The following is a 21,552-nucleotide window of genomic DNA, read 5'->3' on the forward strand; positions in this document are numbered from 1 at the left end:
CCGACACAGATATGTCTTATGGCGACTATGGGACAGCAAAGGCCTAGGAGTGGGCAGGAAGCGGCCGTGGCCTTAATTAAGGTACAGCCCCAGCATTTGCCTGGTGTGAAAATGGGAAACCACGGAAAACCATTTTCAGGCCTGCCGACAGTGGGGTTCGAACCTACTATCTCCCGAATACTGGATACTGGCCGCACTTAAGCGACTGCACCTATCGAGCTCGGTACTCCATAATTAATAAAGATGTTAATTCACAGAGATCATTCGAACGAATGAAGTCTCTGTTCATAAACAAAGGTGGGGAGGGGAGGAATGAAATTTCACAGCCAGTTGTGGATATCCCACAACCTGTGGTTGTGCACGTAAGCACAGGGATCATTGACCTCCGACTACCTGCACTGCCTCAATCCTTGTCAACATTTCGTCTGGACGAGATGGCACTCATTAACTTGTGTAATAATTTGTAAAACCGAGCTGGACGAAATGGCACGTTTTTCAAGGAAATTTGTTGATGGACGAAATGGCACTGAACCGTATGGAATACCGCGAGTCTACGCTACGCTTGATTAGTACCGCAACATGGGAAATGCCATGCTTCTACTTTCCTAGTGATAAATACCATTATGAGGGCCGATGACCTGGATTTTGGACCCGTTTCGAGAACGAGCATATTCTAATTGCTTCAGCATCGTGCTATAGAAGCAGTCCCTTGATCCGTACTCCTATTGTTTTGTGCCAGCTTCTGTGCATGTGAGGCACTGTGGGTCGGATCCACTGATCGTTTTAACTTCATATCAATCCATCCATTCATTCCTCGTCCTCACGCTTTGAATTCTGGTCAGTGGAGGATTTTGGACTTTTAATTTGTCATCTCATTTCGTACCATCAGGGGCCGATGACCTCGATGTTAGGCCCCTTTAAACAACAAACATCAATCAATCAATCAATCAATCAATCAATCAATCAATCAATCAGTCAATCAATCCAGTACGTCGTTAAAAGTTATGTCGCAGTAAACTTCACCGATGTGTTCAGTTCGAAATTCAGTTGGATCCTGAACAGGTATGCAGTCAGCTGCCGTAGATAGTCTTGGCATCACTAAATAAGTATACTAGAAAAATGACGGGTGAGGTAGTTTCTCGTTGTTTTCTTCATCGATTCAGAACATGGTTTTACATATCATTTAAAGTCCCTTGCAGTGCGTTCATTAACCGACCCTATGGGCAACACACTCATACAGTTTGTTATAGGGACTGCATAACGAATGTTGTTACTATACTTCATATCGTCAAATCCAAGGATATGACAGAGAGAAAAGTGAAAGTAACAAACTTGATCTAGCCCATATCAGGAGACACATTGCATTTCGCCAGAAATAGATAATCGATAGATAAAGCCTTTATTGTCCTCGGTCTTTTACACTTAACCACATCCATATCATTGCATATCAGTACTATAAAACTGGTTAAAACTTAGAATACTAAGAACTACAAAGTAACAGTAATGTTTAAAAGACAGATTTACCTCTCTTTATATTTTCATTAACATCATTTGAATATAAAGGTATACAGTATCCCCTCAGCATAAAGTAGCCTACACATTTTAGCTGTGTTCACTTAGTAGAGAGAAATATGTTATTACTGAAGCTAAGGATGCACCATCCCCACCCAGAAATATGTTCACTTTTATAGCAAATGATTACGAATCGTCCGATCAAGACCGGTCCGAGATTTTCCATGCATCCCGACTGAAAAGCCACTGCCATTTGCTGTAATTTATTACCTAAGACGTTACTCCCATAATTCAACACAGATGAATTTCATTACCAATTACGGCACAAAATGAACTCCTAAACCTTGGTTATCAATTTATGTACAACTAGTACGTAAGCCTGTCTTTGAAATTACCGTGTTTAAGCAACTGAAAATATGAAATGATAATGTTAATATATCTTATGAATATAACATATCTCCGAAAACCGTGAAAGTAGTTAGTGGGACGTAAAGTTATTATTATTATTATTATTATTATTATTATTATTATTATTATTATTATTATTATTATTATTATTATTATTATTATTACAGCTTACAAAAGATCGACGGTCGTAATTGGAAAATTTAAATCTTACAAATAAAAGTTTCACTTCCCGAATTACAAAAACCATATCGCGTGTAGTTATACATAGATGGAAGTTGTACTTTGACGTCTATAGATCTGTGTACTCTTGACAAAGCTAAATACAGCTGTCCATGACATAAACACCGAAGTGGAGAGATTTATCCCAAATTTCTGTGTTTGTCTTTAGGACTTATTAATTGTGACAGAGAAGGCTAAATTTAGATGAAATTGCCTCCGTTTAAGAACCAACGGCATATAGGGATTATCAGGTGCTAAACCTATTCTTGGAATAAAACGCTTTCTTCGTGAAGCTGAGCCATTTAGAATTGCTGCATGAACGTTACTTTTGTCTAGCTTCAATCTTGTTCCGTTGCACAAACCAGCTTTATTAACTTAATTGACATCATTGCACTCTACACAAGTGCTAATGTACGTTATTTGATCAGAACTTCTTGGTTGACATCAAATTGTTCGTTTGTTGAGTACAAAAGTGTTACCTTTGGAAGAAAAACCCGAACTCTCACTTGGATGAAAAGAACAGTCTTATTTCCTGTCCACCTTCTGATATCATTCTCATGTGAGACGTAGAAGTATGCAAAATTAGACTATTACTCGCGCTCTCTTTCGTCTGACTTCACTCTACTCAGTTCATCTCTCTCCAAACGTATAGTTTTAGCTTCAGTGCTTTCTCTCTGTAACTCCATATGTTTTCTAAGTTTGTCACTTTTACTTTTGTTTACTCGGTTTGGTCTTCTTCGTGAAGGTTTAGTAGGTGGGTGGTCGGATAATTTAAAATTCGTCAATTTAACACAGGAAATTCATACAAGCTGTGACGATCGAAGATTCATTTCAAGTGAGACCTTATGCCTTCATGGATTTATTGTTTCTCCGATGGATTTCTGCCGAAGATGACATATGTGGCAAAAGTGATGGCGTTTACTCCAGTAATGTTAGGCTAAGGATCTGGAGGGTGATAAACATCGTGAAAGCAATCGGGAACAGCCTATATATACAGTCCTGCTGTTCTGCAAGAAAGTATTAGTGATTAAACTATCGTAAATGTTTACATTGAAGGCATCATGATATACATATTCAGTGCATTACATCATGAGTGTTTTGGGTATTTCTGCTAATTATATGTAGGCTATGTGTGACGTATAACCGGCTAAGCGAAGTCCCGAGTTCCAATGAGGAAAAGTACTTTTATGGCCTAAAATTTGTTGTTACGTGAATGATGTTGATCCACGAAATATCACTGTAATATTTGTCACAAATAGAAGATAGTAATTGCATTTACTCAAATAGTCTCAAATCCCAGGTTGATTAAGAAATAATACGGAATATTTTATTTTAGAGAATACATACTTTACTGCCTTCAGTCATTGTAATACGAAAGAATGGAGATGTCTACTATACAACAAATTAAATGCACAGAACACAAATACATGAATGATTGTCACGTGCTATATCGTATTGCGAACACTTGAAAGGAGGTGGCAGGAGTTGGTTCTATCTGGTGCCAGTAGATGTTAATGTGCTACTTAATCCAAAAGGACAATTTCACTTCAGTGAATGAGGGAACTGACGATTTTCTTTTGTTAGTTATTACTTTCAATACGTAAAAACTTCATACAAGGCAATAGGACTTGATTCAGTCTTATGCCAATAGATGACGTTAATGTTAAGCGCAACCAAACGTACAACACAAAGGCTATCTCACCTCGCCGAATCGAAGGTATTTTATTGAGAACCAAACATTCGAAATTCATCTCACCCGAATCATATCTCTACTAAGGAAATGCCTACAACGAAGTATCCATGATAATGTCACTTCCCAAATTCAGCGGAAGGATTTCTATCTCGCTACAGATGGAGATAACATGCCAATTCCTTTCTGTCTCCTAATCTGTACACATCCCTTACCCATTTCCTAAACCTCTCGCTCAAGCCGCTTGAATCTCCTGGCCAGAGAGAACCGAGCAGGGGAGGGTTGGCCAGAACCGTGGCCCTACGCCTTTGCTTTCGGGAGACGGAGAGGGGCTGGTCCCCACCGTCGGCTGTTCTGAGAATCGTTTTCCGTGGTTTTCCATTCTCCTGCTCTAAGGCGAATGCTGGGACAGTTCATAGTATAGGCCACGGCCGCCAGACCATTGCAACGTGTATGTACCAAAGTTTGCGCAAACAGGACGTTGCACAAACCCTTTGTTACGCAGTTTGTTTGATCGTGTAAACAGGTGATAAGATGTACTATTGCTCCATACGGACCGATGCTGCAGAGACGTGGACAATGATGAAGAAACAGAATAGTAAACTCCAGGCCAGAAAGGACAGAGTAAGAAACGGGGAAATCAGGAAGGAAACGGGAGTAGAAAAGGTCCACCAGAATGGAGAGAAATAAACTGAGGCGAGGGAAGGTCAGCAGAGTGGATGATAAGAGATAAAGACTGAAGGAAGGATAACAAGAGAAAAGCAGCAATCCTGTATACGGGGTCTTAATGTGTGACTATTCAGTTACATGTTTCTGTTACGAAATCATGGTTAGAAATTGTGCTGGAGCGACCCATAAGGTGTAAGATTAGAAGTGCAAAGTGGACTTGCCTCTGTAGGAAGTCAGCAATTTGCTGATGCTAGGAACTGTACATCCGCTTGGTGCAAGCTGGGAGATAGCAAGATGAACCATAGTCCTTTCTGTAACCTGCTGACGGGAATGTGTTGCGTAACTTGGTATTACGTGTTGTAGATGACATTGTGTTGTCACAGACGACCTTGAGGTAAAGAATGTTCCTAGCCAAGGGGAAGGACGGGAAAAATCTGGTTTTACATCCACATGGGTTGAATGTTCCCAAGGACAAATCTTATGAATCATAAGCAAAGGGACGAATATGTTAATATAACCATTTTTATTTCATGATTTCTAACGTAAGCTTACGGGAATTTTAATGTTATCATTTGTTTTTAAAACTTACACTCATCCTTACTGCACATTTAACCCGTACGCGAATCACAAAACTGCGGTACCGAGCTCGATAGCTGCAGTCGCTTAAGTGCGGCCAGTATCCAGTATTCGGGAGATAGTAGGTTCGAACCCCACTGTCGGCAGCCCTGAAAATGGTTTTCCGTGGTTTCCCATTTTCACACCGGGCAAATGCTGGGGCTGTACCTTAATTAAGGCCACGGCCGCTTCCTTCCCACTCCTAGCCCTTTCCTGTCCCATCGTCGCCGTAAGACCTATCTGTGTCGGTGCGACGTAAAACAACTAGCAAAACTGCGGTAGGTGGGCAGCGAATTGGAAGTCCAGATTTTGACGTTACAACATGTGTAAAATCAGGATACATACAAACGGACGTTAGTGCATCAAGAGCACGTGGTAACGTTCGGGTTTATAGCTCCAGAACTTACAGTACTTGTAATATCAGAGCCACACGGTTGCGGTACGGTTTTTATTGGAAATAGACAATAAGACGTATAGACATAAGAGAAAATGTGACACCACTCAGTGGGCCTCAAAAAGAAGACCGTGCCAACTTGACCCCACCGCTTTGATCCTTGTTCAGTATATGTGCAGGCCATTGAGGGAACTTTCACGGGATAAAATTGCAAGGCGCAGCGCATCTATCGCCGTCTGCTATGCTTCCACAACAAACTCACAGCGCAATCGCGTCACTAGCTCGTGATTCACGGTTCGAATCTCGCCTCAGTTTACGAGAGGTTGTCTTAACGTTCAGGTTGTACGTCATTTACATACATTACAAGCACATGAAATATATTCGCAATAATTTGTACTTAAAATTATTGGTAGACTAATGTGCGTATTGTCATTGGTTTCCCCTTGGGAAATCTGATTTTAACGTTCTGAAAATGAGTGTACCTTATTTGTAAACGTTGATTGTTCCAAGAACTACTCAGGTTTTATTTATTTATTTATTTATTTATTTATTTATTTATTTATTTATTTATTTATTTATTTATTTATTTATTTATTTATTTATTTTAGTGCCGGGGGGTGTCGAGGGCATGTTCAGTTCCCCTGGGACAGGTCTTTCTATTTGATGTCCATGGGCGACCTGCGCGTCTGGATCTAAGATGATGTAGGGAGAGGCTGAAACCCGGTGCAGACACATAGCCCACTCCTATCGAATAACACCGAGGGGTCTGCTAAAATACTTAACGTCCTCATCCGACGGACGAATCACCATCAGCAGCGTCATTCCAGATGAAAAGTATGGAGAGGTTTCGATTTGAATCCAGGCACGCAATTTGGTGATTGAAAATTGTATATCACCACTTTTCCTACCCTGTCGGTCAACATTCCGATGATGAATAAACTGTTTACACCAACGGGACTCGATCCGGACAACCACGGTATCGGATGATTCAAGATTGACGTCTTAACGATCATGATCACTAGTTGAGCTTACGTTTGCACAGTTATAACTGAGTACGTGTTCAGTATCCACAGTGGAAAATCCAGCATCGAGTCGTTTTTTTGTTACGTGGTGTTAAAGTATTGCAACAAAAGTTTTCACAACCTCTTTTTCGCACGTCTTCGTCGAATTATTTGTTGTCTGTTTTTATAGTAGAACCGATTTCAGTACCGACGGGCCATCCTACAGGGAGTCTTCCCACTGTCCGTCACAAGCAAAAGAGTACAGGAACCACCAGACCTAAGCGGGCGTATAGAGGGAAGCAGGCACACAGCCAGAAAATGAAAGCCTACTGGGCCGAGAAAAAGCAGAAGACCTTAGCTAAGATTTAAGACGAGCTCCGTGGGTCCCTAGTAGGCCAAAACAAATCAAAAAAAAAAAAAAAGCGAGGAATACCACAAGCATATGTGGAATATGGAAAAACGGCAACAAACAGAACAGATTCACATAACAAAATTGTCCGAATGGCAAAAGGAAACAAGGCAAGGAAGGGGCTCAGTATTTGAAGTTTGAAACTATTTTTCAGTTCCCAAGAGGATGGTACCACAACGGATACCCTACGATCCGACAACGTGTAGCGAAAATGTGAGAATTTCTAAATAGTTTTATATCGATTTTTTTTTCTAGCGGTTTAACGTCGCACTAAACACATCGAATGTTTATGGCAACGTCAGAGTGGGAAAGGGAAGGTAGCCACCGCGGCCCAGCCCCAGCATTTGCGTGGTGTAAAAATAGGAACCACGGAAAACCATTTTCAGGGCTGCCGACCGTGGGATTCGAACCTACAGTCTTCCGAATGTAAACTCACAGCTACGCGCCCTTAACCACGATACCAACTAGCTCGGTATATCGACTTCTGAATGTAAAGTAAATAATTGTAACTACTATATTACTAAAAAGCTGGGGCTGTGCGCCTTAATGAGGCTATGGCCGCTTTCTTCTTACTCCTAGCTCTTTACAATCTCATCGTCTGTGTCATTGCGACGTAAAGCGAGTTGTCTGTCTGTTAGGTCATCAGCCCAGAGGCTGGTTGGATCCTCAAATAGCACCACCAAAGGCTATGCAGTTATAGGGTAACTGCAAAAAACCAATGGCAGAGCCCAAATAAGGCGTACTAGGCAAGATGAGGAGTGAGGTAGTTTGCCATTGCTTTCCTCACTGGACCAGAAGGTGCCACTGCAGCACGACTGATCCTTTGAGCAGCACCTTTCATAACACTCAGACACTAGTTGTGCGCCAAATGTCATTACTCAGCACCACCCATACCCCAGCAGCTTCCATATTGTCACAGCCATGGATGTTGACTGGGACTTCGGTGGAAGCTACACTTTGCTCTGGCCTGTGCCAAGAGACGGGTACAAAAATAATGCATCCATCAAGTAATGGCAACAGGTGGGTAAAGCGAGTTATAAATAAATAAATAAATAAATAAATAAATAAATAAATAAATAAATAAATAAATAAATAAATAAAATACTAACAGTTTTGGGCTTCTTAAAATCCAAAGGCCTTATTCTATTTGACTCTGTTTGTATATTTTATAAGAAGCTAAGACTTTGCTAATTAGATCAACTGATTACTTTAAATTCATTATCTTTCATCATCATTTACAGTATTTTAAATTCTAGTCAATGGATACATTTTAACATTTTAATTATTATTACATGTCGTTTCACCTCTTACCATTAGGGGCCGATGACCTAGATGTTAGGCCGCTTTAAACAAAAATCATATTTAATATTTTCAATCTTCTATCGCTATTCCCACACCTGCGCGGTTGCAGGTGCGAACTGTCTCTCACATGTGGATACGGCCCTGTTTTACGGCCGGATGCCTTTCTCGACGCCAGCCCTATATGGAAGGATGTAGTCACTATTGTGTGTTTCTATGGTGTTTGGTAGTGCGATGTGTTGTGTGATATGAAGAGGAGAGTGTTGGAACAGACACAAACACCCAAATCATAAGCCAGAAGAATTAAAAAGGCGCGATTAAAATCCGCCACCCGGCCGCGCGTCAAACTCGGACCCTCTGAACCGAAGGCCTCAACGCTGACCATTCAGTCGAGGAGTCAAGTTTGGTTTTAAAATGCTTGGTTCTGTAATATAATGATAAAGAAATTGAATTTTACGTTGGATGTGAAATTTTCAATATAAAATATACATGAAGAAAGTCAATATTAAACGTAGCGTTGATCTTGCATTCGGGAGATAGTGGGTTCGAACCCCATCGTTAACATAAGACTCGTCTGTGTCGGTGAGACGCAACAGGGGTCAAATTTAAAAACATATGGCGGGAGTGGTAATTATGGGGCATTATTTATGTGACTTTATGGCATGTGATACGGAAAAAATCTTCTGATGCCGTCTCCCCACAGCATTTTGACGACCGTCTTCTGTTTTGTATTTCCCGTATCATTGTTGCTGTATCGTGGATTTGTAACTGTCTGCGGTTCCGCTTTCAGTGTTATTTTCTCTATCCTTGTCCACGTTTCTCTTCTGTCTTGCCTTCTATGACCATTTCTATCAGGCTGCTTTTGTTATCCCCTATTATATGACTAAAATAGACTGCATTCGTATGTTTTGTGAGAATTAACACTTCACACGATTTCCCGGCACGAAGGGGCACCTTCTCGTCCCATTACTAATTATTTTAATTGCGTTGCGAAATACATAACGTTTTTTATGGACATTTTACTCAGACGCTAAGACGCGGTGCTAAATGTTGTTTTCTCGTCCTGAATTGCTTTGTGCTCCTCAGCAAGTGTCCGGAAACATCCCATAGTTAATTATATAGTGTTGAGTAGTGGTTGAAGATTTAGCTTGGGTGTGGTTGTCGCTCCACCGTGAACGAACTGTTCGTTGAGAATGGTTAGGTTTATGCAATTGTGAGTTCCTCGTTCCTTGACGGTTCTACAAGGCCGCGCAGGGTTTGCAACACGCTCGTGCCAATGACCAGCCGCAGTGAAGTGCACTCTGACCCACATCCCGGAGAGAACTTGCCTCACAGTTCTTCAGCCATCAACCGCAGCCATAGGTATCTCCATAAATTAAATCTTTCCAGTCGTCCATGAGTGAGTATAGACGAGGATTCTTCTAAGCAGTTCTTCTGCAGCCTTCTCGACGAGGCCGCTTGGAACGCTTCAGATAGTCGACTCGCATATTCTTGTCAGATCTTGCTCTTTGGCTGAATGGTCAGCATCAGCGTTGCCAACCTCCAAAAATTGAAAAACCGTACAGAAATTCAGAATAAACCGTGTTCTTTATCGTAAAACCGCGCAGTACTCATATTCTCCAAAATACACTAACATTCAATAGAATGCGTGCAGTAATATCAAACAGGAATACTTAACTGAAACGTATTACTAGGAGCAAGAAAATGCAACATTATACACTTTGCCGTTTCTTCACATGTTGGATCAGACGCGGCCATTTCCTGTAGTCTATCTTTAAAACTCTCCCACGACTGCATCTACCTTTGTTTCCGTCTGGGTGTTTCAAGATAAAGTTTTACATTTTTTGGGCGCCGAAGGACCTGCTTTGTTTTTGAAATCAGAAGGAAACCACATTTTTACTTATTTAACATTTAAAATAAACGCCAAAGAAAACAATATATACCGGCACTTAATAAAAGTAAGTTAACCAACAAGAAGTTGAAGCACTGCACTGTCACGCAAAAGAATTTGTAAATACATCTCAATATTATTCATAAGTTTGACGAAATCACGTTATAATATTTAGAACCAGACGCTCTACTATTACATGTTTGATGACACAACGACACTTCACACTGGTTAAGAAACGATTGACTGAGTTCGGCATGGGCTCATTCAACAATGTGATTGTGAACAAAATATGTAGACTACGGGATCCACACAGTTAATTTTGAAGTAGGGTAATCCTGGCCGCAGAGTGAGACAGAAAAATACCACGTGTCAGACTTACTCAGGCGCTTCATTGGTTGATGTAAAACCAGCTCAAAGGTGAATCACAACATTTAAAGTTTGAGAGACTCCTGGAGAATGGAGACCACGTCATATATGCCCAGGAAATGAGGTATGTTCAAACATGAGAAAAAATAATTTTGCATACAAAATCTGAACATTTCCAATAATAATATTAAAAAATGTTCATGTAAACATTTCGCAGAATTTCATATAACGCGTACAGTTTGACATTCGAAGCGTACACCGTACATAGGTTGAAAACTGTAAGTGCACGGTTCAAACCTTTTAACTACAAAGACGCACACAGTAAATGCTCTCAATTGCGTACAATTTTTTTATTTACAAATTACACACACACACACACACACACACACACACACACACACACACACACACACACACACACACACACACACACACACACACACACACACACACACTTAGGCTGATGACACACGGAGCGGTTTTTGCCGAGTCGGCAGCCGCGTCGGCCACCGCCTGTGATTGATACACACAGCGGTTTTTGCAGACTGTGACGAAACCACTGCCCGCTCGGTCTGCATCTAAAATGACTGCTTATAAGCAGTCATCGGGTGCGTATCGAGCAGGCAGTGGACAAAACACATTTGTGAGCGCGACGTTAGGTGAGGAAGCTAGCTAACATTATATAAAAATAAATTATTGTTCTTATTCTTATTCCAAAAGTCATTTTATGTGTATGTTATTGAATTTCAAAGGTACTTCAAGATATCTAATACAGGAATAGCCTACCTACCAATGATGCAATCGTCGCGTAAATTCAGCCACGGCCGACTGGATCCCTCGCTAGAGCGACGCATCAAGTTGGCCGTGATTCAGCTGAATGTATTAAATCAGTGGCGCTAGAGCTCGCACAAAGTCTTCAAAACGCTCGCTCAACGAGCTAGCGAGCGCAACGAGCTAGAATAAAGAAGAAGACTGCAACACTTGCATGTCAACCGACTACCAACCCAACAAAGTTCACATACTTGACTTCGAACGCTCGGCTAAGGACTTCACTACAAGTCTCGTTAAACAACTCCAGCTTCAGCGCCCAAGCTCCTTTCTTATATTCATCGCCTGGCCAGGCTTCTAGAAGAATATCACATAACATGTTTTCTCGTAATTTCGAGAGTCTCCAATAGCCTATTTACAATGAAAGGAATGTTTGCACAATTCCAGAGGCAGGGTGCATTGTTCTGGATATTTCCGTGTGTTGGACAACATTACACTGGATTTATACACATCATACACTGAAGAAAATGGAAATTGCAACACCCAGAAGGAGTGATGCTACATTGCTGCAATTGAACATGCAGGACGAGTATTCGGTTTTGCTTCGATTATTACACTTTCAGGTCCCTCTGACCGCAAGTTTGGACAACAATCAATGCAGGATGTGCCCACCACGAGCTGCAATACATTGATGAATTCTTCGAGGCATGGAGTCAATAAGGACCTGGATCTCTTCCTGAGGAATTGTGACCCATGCTTGCTGCACTGCACGGGTCAGTTGTTCCAGAGTTGTGGGTGGCTGAGGACGGTTGGCCAGTTGTCGATCCATAATGTCCCACACATGCTCAATAGGACTGAGGTCCGGGGATCTGGCGGGCCATTCTAAGGTTGTGATGTCGTGGAGACCTTCTCTGGAGATGCGTGGGGGTGTAAACCCGGGCATTGTCCTGCTGAAACATCCCATTAGCAATGTTCGCCATCATAGGGACAAACATTGGATTGAGTACCCTATCAACGTACTGTCGAGCAGTCATAGTGCGCTCAACAAGCATAATTGTGATTTCACATTAAAGCCAATAGCTCCCCAGACCATAATGCTTGGTGTTGGCCCTGTGTCCCTCTCGACAATAAGATCTGGGCGGTCCCTCTCCCCGGTACGTCGGCGCACACGATTCCGGCGATCACTGCGGGTAAGACAGAAGCGTGATTCATCACTAAAGACGACCATATGCCATTCGTCGACCCACGTCGATCTTTCTCGACACCAGGCCAGCCTTACACGTCGCTGTTGTGGGGTCAATGGAACATCTTCTGCAGGGACACGGGCTCGTAAGTCAGCTGCACGCAGGCGATTGCCAACTGTTTGTTGTGTAACGTGGGGTGCCACAGCTGCTCGAATTTGCGCTGCTGTTGCATGGGGCTCCATCCGGGCCATCCGAATGATGCGGCGATCCTCTCTCACAGTTGTCTGTCGCGCTGAACCTGTGCCAGGTCTACGAGTGTGCGTACGTTCATTTGACCACTGCTGCCACACACGTCGTACCGTAGATGCCTGTCGGCCAACACGTGCAGCGACAGTCCTTGGCGATAATCCAGCCTGACACAGCCCAATTATCCGAGCCCTCTCAAACTGCGATAGTTGTTGATAGCGTGGTCTTCCCCGTCAAACATGCCTCGACGACAGAGAACACTTCACAGCACAGACTGCAAGTCAAGTACGCTGCACCAGAGTCCGTATACTGGAGTTGATTCCTCCGCGACCAATCATGTGGGGAGACCTGTAGCAACAATCCAATGGATCTGAAACTTTGATCGTTTACATACATCGTTCCATATCTTGAAAATCAACACAAACGACCAATGCCTTCATGGTGTTGCAATTTCCATTTTCTTAAGTGTATTTACAGGTAATAATAAAGTATGTACTATTAATTACGTGTTCTTACATTAAATAAACTCGTATTAATATACATACAGAAAATGTTACATGACATAACCTCACAAATGATACGATCACGATTTATACCAAATAAAGTCCGTACATAACTACGTAAATAATACTAATAGATGTAAACAGCTTCACACCTCACAAGTAATAATAACAATAATAAAAACAACAATAATAAATAAAATAATCGTATGGCCTCAGCTACCGTGTGCAAACATTTAAACTTGACGCCATCTGGCTGTCTGCTCGTCAATTTCGACGTTCCGTTTTACTCTAGGCCCACTAGATGGCAGACCGAGTAAACCGAAACTCTCTTGGGCGTCTAGGGCTGAGATTTAATTACATTTGTTGGGTAAACACCAAATGTGTTACCAGAGATCTTTTACATACCGACATCGTACGACATGGAGTGTCGAATGGACTTTTTTCCGCCCTTCAAAAATCAGACTACCTCTGCCGGGTTTGAACCCGCTATCTTGGGATCCGACAATAATAATAATAATAATCATCGAGTTTGATATTTTCATTAATTACCCATGGGTTAGAGAATTGTTTTCAAGTTATACTAGTCCGTTTCACTTGCATCAATCGTACGGCTGGTAACGCTGGTCAGCATAGTGGTTTTCGGTGCAGAGGGTTCGATTCCCTGCCAGGTGGGGAATTTTAGGGGCGTCTGGTTAACTCCTTTGCCCGACAGAACCATGCAGTAATGATTATATCATCTACATGGGTACGGAGGCAGAAAAGGTATCCGGCCGTATAGAGGGGCCAAATCCACATGGTGGTGTCCGGACATTTGTGGTCACCACAAACACGGACATTTAGGGTCACTGAAATATACTTGTGGCCACTCAAAAAATTCTCCAGCAGTCAAAGGAGATTTGCGGTCAATGCAGCCTTATTAGTTTAATCTCGGGGTATCCCCGTTAACCTGCCTGGGCTCCTGTTCAATCGCTTCTCAAACAGCATTTTTCTCTCGCGCGGATTATTTAAACTAATACCTTCAGCCACCTTTGTGCTCATTAAAATGGTTATATGTACAGGAAGTATAGGGAAAGTCAACATGGGTGTGTCTGAAGGAGAACAAGTCATATGTTTTTGGAAACATGCAATTCTGCAATTTATGAACATAGTATACAACATCCTAATGTAAATTATGCTGACAATTGTATTAGATCAGATGACGGATTTTTGAGTAACAATGTCTTAAAATTGACGCATGGTTGAATCACATTTTAAAACGAGCACTTTTTGCGTTCCACCTGCGATGAAAAAAGTATCAATATAATTACAAATTAAAAACCTAACGTAAAATGAAATTTAAAATGAAGCTAGGAAAATGATGTCATTGGATTTTCTGTATGCCTATTGATTATTTAATGGACAACCTCTAAACACAAGTACATATAATAATTTGGTCGACAGTAGTAAATTATGTCTTAAAATGCTGGTTCTCATCACACTTTATACCGAATGTTAATCTAGAAGGAGCGAGCAGGAGCCCAGGCAGTTTAGCGGGGATATCCAGAGTTTAATCTAATGAGGCCCACCCACTGCTGCAGTAACCGCAAATATCTTTTGTCTGCTGGGAAATTTCCGTGAATGGGCACAAGTTTATCTGAGTGACCGCAAATATCCGGCAACCCCACATGACATGCGAAAACCCCGTCGTGGAGCTCTTGGCTACTAGTTGGCAGTTATTAATAATAATGGCATTTTTCAGTGGAATTCCGTGCAGTTGCCTAAAATCATTCAAGAAAAAAATCATAGACGATGCCATTTGAAATCTCGAATAATCCCTTTGAACACACGAGATGTTCCTAGGGTTGACAATATTAGTGTCTAGCTTAAGAATCCCCAATATAGAACTTTATCTCGTTCTACGTTGGTGCTTTGCTAAGAAGTCGTTTTGTTCCTATATTTCACCTTTTTGATTAACAGGAGACATCACTCCTTTCGTCATAGAACTCGGCATAAAGCGCTCATATGTAGGCATGTTAAATTTGCGGCTCACAAGTCATATCTGTACGGCCTGTTATAGAGAAGTGAATGGAATAATACCCACGTTCAGGGTGCTAGTGCATGAAATGGTTCAAGTGGAATTTCTGATATTAACTGAAACATAAACAAATCAATTAAGATTTCTGTTGCAGTAACTCCTTCCTACCTTTCATAATTGACCGACTGACTTATTGGCTCAAGAGCCCATGAAGTTATTTTAGCCTGATTATTAGAAACACATTGTGAGACAAACACACTTGAAAACTAGGCAGCATATTGCGACTTGTAAGATTCATTCTCAAAAAATAAATTAAACAAGTTGGTATCCCTAATTCTTTATTAGTAGATTCGCAGATCGTTTGAAATTTCCGTGCTCGGAAACTGTTCTAGTCGATTAAAGGAAATCAGTCTCTTGGTAGAGCCAGACGTTCATCTTGGTTATGATTTTAAAGTTGCCGCTGCAAGTAATATTTCTCTAGAAATAGGGAACTTGGTGACAGAAAAATATCTGGTATTGGGAAGAAAAATATTAATCTGTGTTATTGCAAACAGTAGGGTATGTATTTCTATAAAGTATGCATTTCTGTAAATAAATATGTCTAATGTACTACGAATTACATAACATTACTATTTCTTTCTCTCAAGGCCCACACTATTTTGCACCAACATTGTGGCACAGTTGCTGTTTTGAGTTCGATATGTCTGACATTATTATTATTATTATTATTATTATTATTATTATTATTATTATTATTATTATTATTATATTGTTGTTTCGTGCACGATCGCGGTCATCAGTCCTGTATATTTAAGCGCGTGTCAGATCTAAAATCCTATGTGACTGTTTAGTCCTTGGTGTAGGTTGGTTCGATTCCCGGTCACTCGGAGGATTTTAATACTGTATATTGTAAAATGAGGACTAGACTGCAATGTCCAACTCGTGTGACTACTTGAAACCTAGAACCCATTTTACCATCAATTTTTGAATGTGGCCCGATTGTCAAATAAGTATACCTTTGATTGGCTGTAATAATCTTCCCCATAATCTCTCAGAATGGCGAATATCCTTTCCCTTGCCTCGTCAATCATACTATGTATTTTCTAGATTTACAAAACTAAACAACTGACTTATTCTCGTAGCATTTTCAATTACTTGACGCGTACCGAATATCTGGTCCTCAGTCTTTCTGCAATCTGAAACCGCACTGGTTTACTCTCCACCAATGATCGCACCTTCCTTTTTAAGTGCCTGTGAACACCTTGCGTAGCGTACTGATCAAAGAAGTGCCTCAGTATTTGTTGCAATCGTATTGTTAATATATTTTCGATAATTTTTTTTCCATTCCGGAATCAATCATCACTGAATCACTACTTATCTGCATTCAGGACAGTCGCCCAGGTGGCAGATTCCCTATCTGTTGTTTTCCTAGCCTTTTCTTAAACGATTGAAAATAAATCGGAAATTTATTGAATATCTCCCTTGGTAAGTTATTCCAATCCCTAACTCCCCTTCCTTTAAACGAATATTTGCCCCGATTTGTCCTCTTGAAATCTAACTTTATCTTCATATTGTGAACTTTCCTACTTTTAAAGACACCACTCAAACTTATTCGTCTACTAATGTCATTCCACGTCATCTCTCCACTGACAGCTCGAAACATACCACTTAGTCGAGCAGTTCGTCTCCTTTATCCCAAGTCTTCCCAGCCCAAACTTTGCAACATTTCTGTAACGCTACTCTTTTGTCGGAAATCACCCAGAACAAATCGGGCTGCTTTTCTTTGGATTTGTTCCAGTTCTTGAATCAAGTAATCCTGGTAAGTGTCGCACACAGGAACCATTACTCTATTTGGAGTCTTACCAGAGACTTCTATGCCCTCTTTTTTACATCCTTACTACAACCCCTAAATACCCTCATAACCATGTGCAGAGATCTGTACCCTTTATTTACAATCCCATTTATGTGATTACCCCAATGAAGATCTTTCCTTATATTAACACGTAGGTACTAGTAACTGGTTGGCTAATGCAAATTCTGTTGTGTGTTTGAGTGCCCTGATGTGTTATGTTTACCTTATTTCGTAATTTCGAACGGAATTCCGTCAGAGCCACTCTAGTTCCTTTTAACGTCCCGTCAACCCGTGCACGTCTTAAGACGACGATGGGATAGGACAAGAATTGGGAAATAATTAAACAAAAGTAATTTAATTATTTGTACCGATGCATGTTGTAGCAATCATTGGCGGACTACGTGATTAACTTGCACTTGGCCATGTTCGGGATTTGTCATCCGCCTTCTTGCGTATTAGTACAGTTATGCGGTCATGCCCTCACAACTCTGCCTCTTCAGTCATATACAAAATTACTTCGCGCCCACAATACACTCTAGTTGCATAACCGAAAACGTTGTTGGCAATTTTACTTGCATGTGAATTGCATCTGTTAGAAGACGTTTAAACCAGGCGGAGCCAAGCTACTTTCCTCTCCAGAAAGTTGGTAGGCACTTTTCGACTGTCGAGGATCATTGAATGGAGGTCGCAAAGAGTTAAGTACGAAGTACAATTTTTAGTTTATTTTAAGATTGAAATGAGAAGATACAGTAGATTTATACTATATAGGCCTATATGACACGGTGAAAATATAACTCCTAAAGCATTCAAACCCGCGTCGTCGAGCCACCGATGGAGGTGATTTTCCTTTTTAACCACATCCTGCCAGTCTTAAATCTGACAATACCGTGAATCGAACCTGGGCGTCGGAGATGGACAGCATTGTTGGTGAAAATGAAACAGCACCTTCCAGGAACTCGAGGTTTATATGTGGATATTTCCTGAACTGTCTCCATTCCCCACTTTTGTCAGAAATATACTGGGTGATTGGTGGTTATTGTTTTAAAGGGAAGTGTGAGATAATCGTCCCCTCTTCTTTCTAATCAAAAGAAAAAGATAATTCCTGACTCCTAAGTACGAAGGTAACTTGTGAAAGATGTGGAAATGGATGCAGTGTAGGCCACGTAAACCTGTCATCTGCGGGGTCAGTCGGAATAAAACAAGGGAGATCAGACAGGAAAGATGAAAGCTAGAAGCCTGGCACACGCAATTAGAAGTAATGCTGCGCCTAGCGGCCGTCAATATCCACTTCCCGCTCCACATTTTCAGCCCTTGGGGAACTGCTGGGCTTTAATCCTTATTTTATACGTAATATTTTACAATTACTCTCGCACAATAAAACCAGTCTCATAACTAAAGGCATCCCTACAAAGAATAAATATGAGGACCGAAAAAACTGATATTGCTGTTGGTTTGCTGACATGGTGATAGCAGACTCCTTATTCTTTATTCTGCTGATCTCATGGTGACGACTGTCGTATTACGAAATAAATCATATAAATGATCAGTCTCTGTCCAACTGGTGGGCTGAATGGTCAGCGTACTGGCCTTCGGTTCAGAGGGTTCCGGGCTCGATTCCCGACCGGATCGGGGATTTTAACCTTCATTGGTTAATTCCAATGGCTTGGGGGCTGGATGTTTGTGCTGTCCCCAACATCCCTGCAACTCACACACCACACATAATACTATCCTCCACCACAAGCACACACAGTTACCTACACATGGCAGATGCCGCCCACTCTCATCGGAGGGTCGGCCTTACAAGGGCTGCACTCGGCTAGAAATAGCCACACGAAATTATAATAATCAGTCCCTTTCTATCAGTCGCTTATTTGACTAAATTATGAACAAGGATATTAAAAACAGTGAGTTGATCTCGTTAGGATAACCTTTTCGATTGGAATTTTTACACTTTGTACTTGATTGATGACGATGCGTAGTTAGTTGACTACGCGCTTCCAGGCTTATACCGGTCAGCTTGCGTTTAGGAGATTGTTTGAACCTCAGTGTTGGCAACACTGAAGATGTTTATTTCATATCTTTCCATTTTTACACTACCAAATGATGGGGCTCTACGTTCATTAAGGTCACGGCCGTTTCGATCAATCAATCAATCAATCAATCAATCAATCAATCAATCAATCACTACTGATCTGCATTTAGGGCAGTCGTCCAGGTGACAGATTCCCTATCTGTTGTTTTCCTAGCCTTTTCTTAAATGATTGCAAAGAAATTGGAAATTTATTGAATATCTCCCTTGGTAAGTTATCCAATCCCTAACTCCCCTTCCTATAAACGAGTATTTGCTCCAATTTGTCTTCTTGAATTCCAACTTTATCTTCATATTGTGATCTTTCCTACTTTTAAAGACACGACTCAAACTTATTCGTCTACTGATGTCCTCCCACGCCATCTCTCTAGTGACAGCTCGGAACATACCACTTAGTCGAGCAGCTCGTCTCCTTTCTCCAAAGTCTTCCCAGCCCAAACTTTGCAACATTTTTGTAACGATACTCTTTTGTTGGAAATCGCCCAGAACAAATCGAGCTGTTTTTCTTCGGATTTCTTTCCAGTTCTTGAATCAAGTAATCCTGGTGAGGGTCCCATACACTGGAACCATACTCTAGTTGGGGTCTTGCCAGCGACTTATGTCCTCTCCTTTAAATCCTTACTACAACCCCTAAATACCCTCATAACCATGTGCAGAGATATGTACCCCTAAATACCCTCATAACCATGTGCAGAGATCTGTACCCTTTATTTACAATCATATTTATGTGATTACCCCAATGAAGATCTTTCCTTATATTAATACCTAGGTATCATCACTAAGGGAGACTAAACTAACTTGCAAATTATTGCTCTCGAGCAAAGTTCGCACGTCACATTCGTATTTTGATTATATTCACGATAACTTAATTCAAAATATTTATTCAAATAGGAGAATTGAAATTTCTTACTCCTTCGGCTTCACCTGTTTATTGTGGCTCCATTCTCGACCACGTAGGCAAAGACTGTTCAGATCTCAGAGAAAGGATGGTTATCTAGCTTAAAACAATATCACTACCACTCTAAATCTCAACCAATAACCACAACATCATTGAGATGTAATGAACGAGTGCGTCTCGTGTACTGGGCATTATACACGCCTCGCGAGTGTCGGGGCTACGAAGTTCCCATTCTCTCGATTACTAAAATTTAACGATTATAATTTTATCTCCAGAAGTACAAGTAAGAAATTATATTTGGTGGAAAGTAACGATTACGAGTAAAAATACTAAAAATGTAATCGGTACAAATAATCCAATTACTTTTTTTCAATGATTTCCCAATTTTTGTCCTATCCTATCGTCGTCTTAAGACGTGCACGGGTTGACGGGACGTTAAAAGGAACTAGTGTAGCTCTGACGGTAGAAGCGTTGGCCTTCTGAGTCCAAGTTGGCGGGGTCGATCGCGGTCCGGTCCAATGTTACTTAAAGGTGCTCAGATACGCCAGTCTCGTGTTTGCGTGAAAGGACTTCTGCAGGACAAAATTCCGGCTCTTCGGCGTCTCCGAAAAACTGTTTAAGTAGTCAGTGGGTGTTAAGATTATTATTATTATTATTATTATTATTATTATTATTATTATTATTATTATTATTATTATTATTATTATTATTATTATTATTATTATTGAGTTTTGAACATCATCGGTCTTAAGGGACGCCACTGTGGTTAAATGCCAACCGACTATGGTAGAATTCGTCCCCGTTGCTTTAATATAGCAAGCGAGAGACTAACAAAGTACCTTTTGTATTAGCCCACTCACCCTACTGTACAATGAGTAATAGTGCATTTTCTTTCATGTTTTAGGTACGCCTTGAAAGTATTGGTGCTGAGGATATCGTTGATGGAAACCCACGCCTTATTTTGGGTTTAATCTGGACAATAATCCTGCGTTTCCAAATTCAAGAGATCGAAATCGATGTGGTACGTATTTCTAGAAAATGCTGATGTTTTCTGAACTTTAGAAGAATAGTAACATTGTTTGAGAATTCATGATGGTTGCTTCATAGATAGCCGACCAAGATACAGTAATTGGCAAGATTTTACTGGTTACATATCCTTTATTGGCACAAGACATTGTCCGGTCTAAGTTGATTATATTGATTGAATTACCGCTCTAACTACGCTGTATATTTGCAGGACGAAGATAACGAGAGTAGTGAAAAGAAATCTGCGAAAGATGCTCTTTTACTGTGGTGTCAGCGTAAAACAAACGGTTATCCTGGTGTCAACATTCAGGACTTTACAGGTGAGTTATAGAAATAACTAGCTTTCACCAGCAACTCCTCCTGCTTCGACCAGATTTTACGAATCCAATAGACTGTCAATCGAGTTTCATAATAATAATAATAATAATAATAATAATAATAATAATAATAATAATAATAATAATAATGGTATATCATTAAAAATTCATTAACTGGAACA

At 40.8% G+C, this 21,552-nt stretch overlaps 1 protein-coding gene across 7 annotated transcripts in view; it reads left to right on the forward strand.

Annotated features, from left to right (window-relative positions):
• The window catches only part of kst (spectrin beta chain, non-erythrocytic 5 kst), a 621,462-nt gene that overhangs the window by 430,735 nt on the left and 169,175 nt on the right, over positions 1–21,552 (forward strand). For all 7 annotated transcript variants that reach the window (XM_067143517.2, XM_067143512.2, XM_067143511.2 and 4 more), the window contains exons 4-5: positions 20,932–21,048; positions 21,265–21,373. In XM_067143517.2, coding sequence (XP_066999618.1) covers positions 20,932–21,048; positions 21,265–21,373 — 226 coding nt within the window. The remainder of the gene's footprint in view (positions 1–20,931; positions 21,049–21,264; positions 21,374–21,552) is intronic.

The sequence above is a fragment of the Anabrus simplex genome, chromosome 3 (genome assembly GCF_040414725.1).
Source record: "Anabrus simplex isolate iqAnaSimp1 chromosome 3, ASM4041472v1, whole genome shotgun sequence".
In the NCBI taxonomy this organism is placed as follows: domain Eukaryota; kingdom Metazoa; phylum Arthropoda; class Insecta; order Orthoptera; family Tettigoniidae; genus Anabrus; species Anabrus simplex.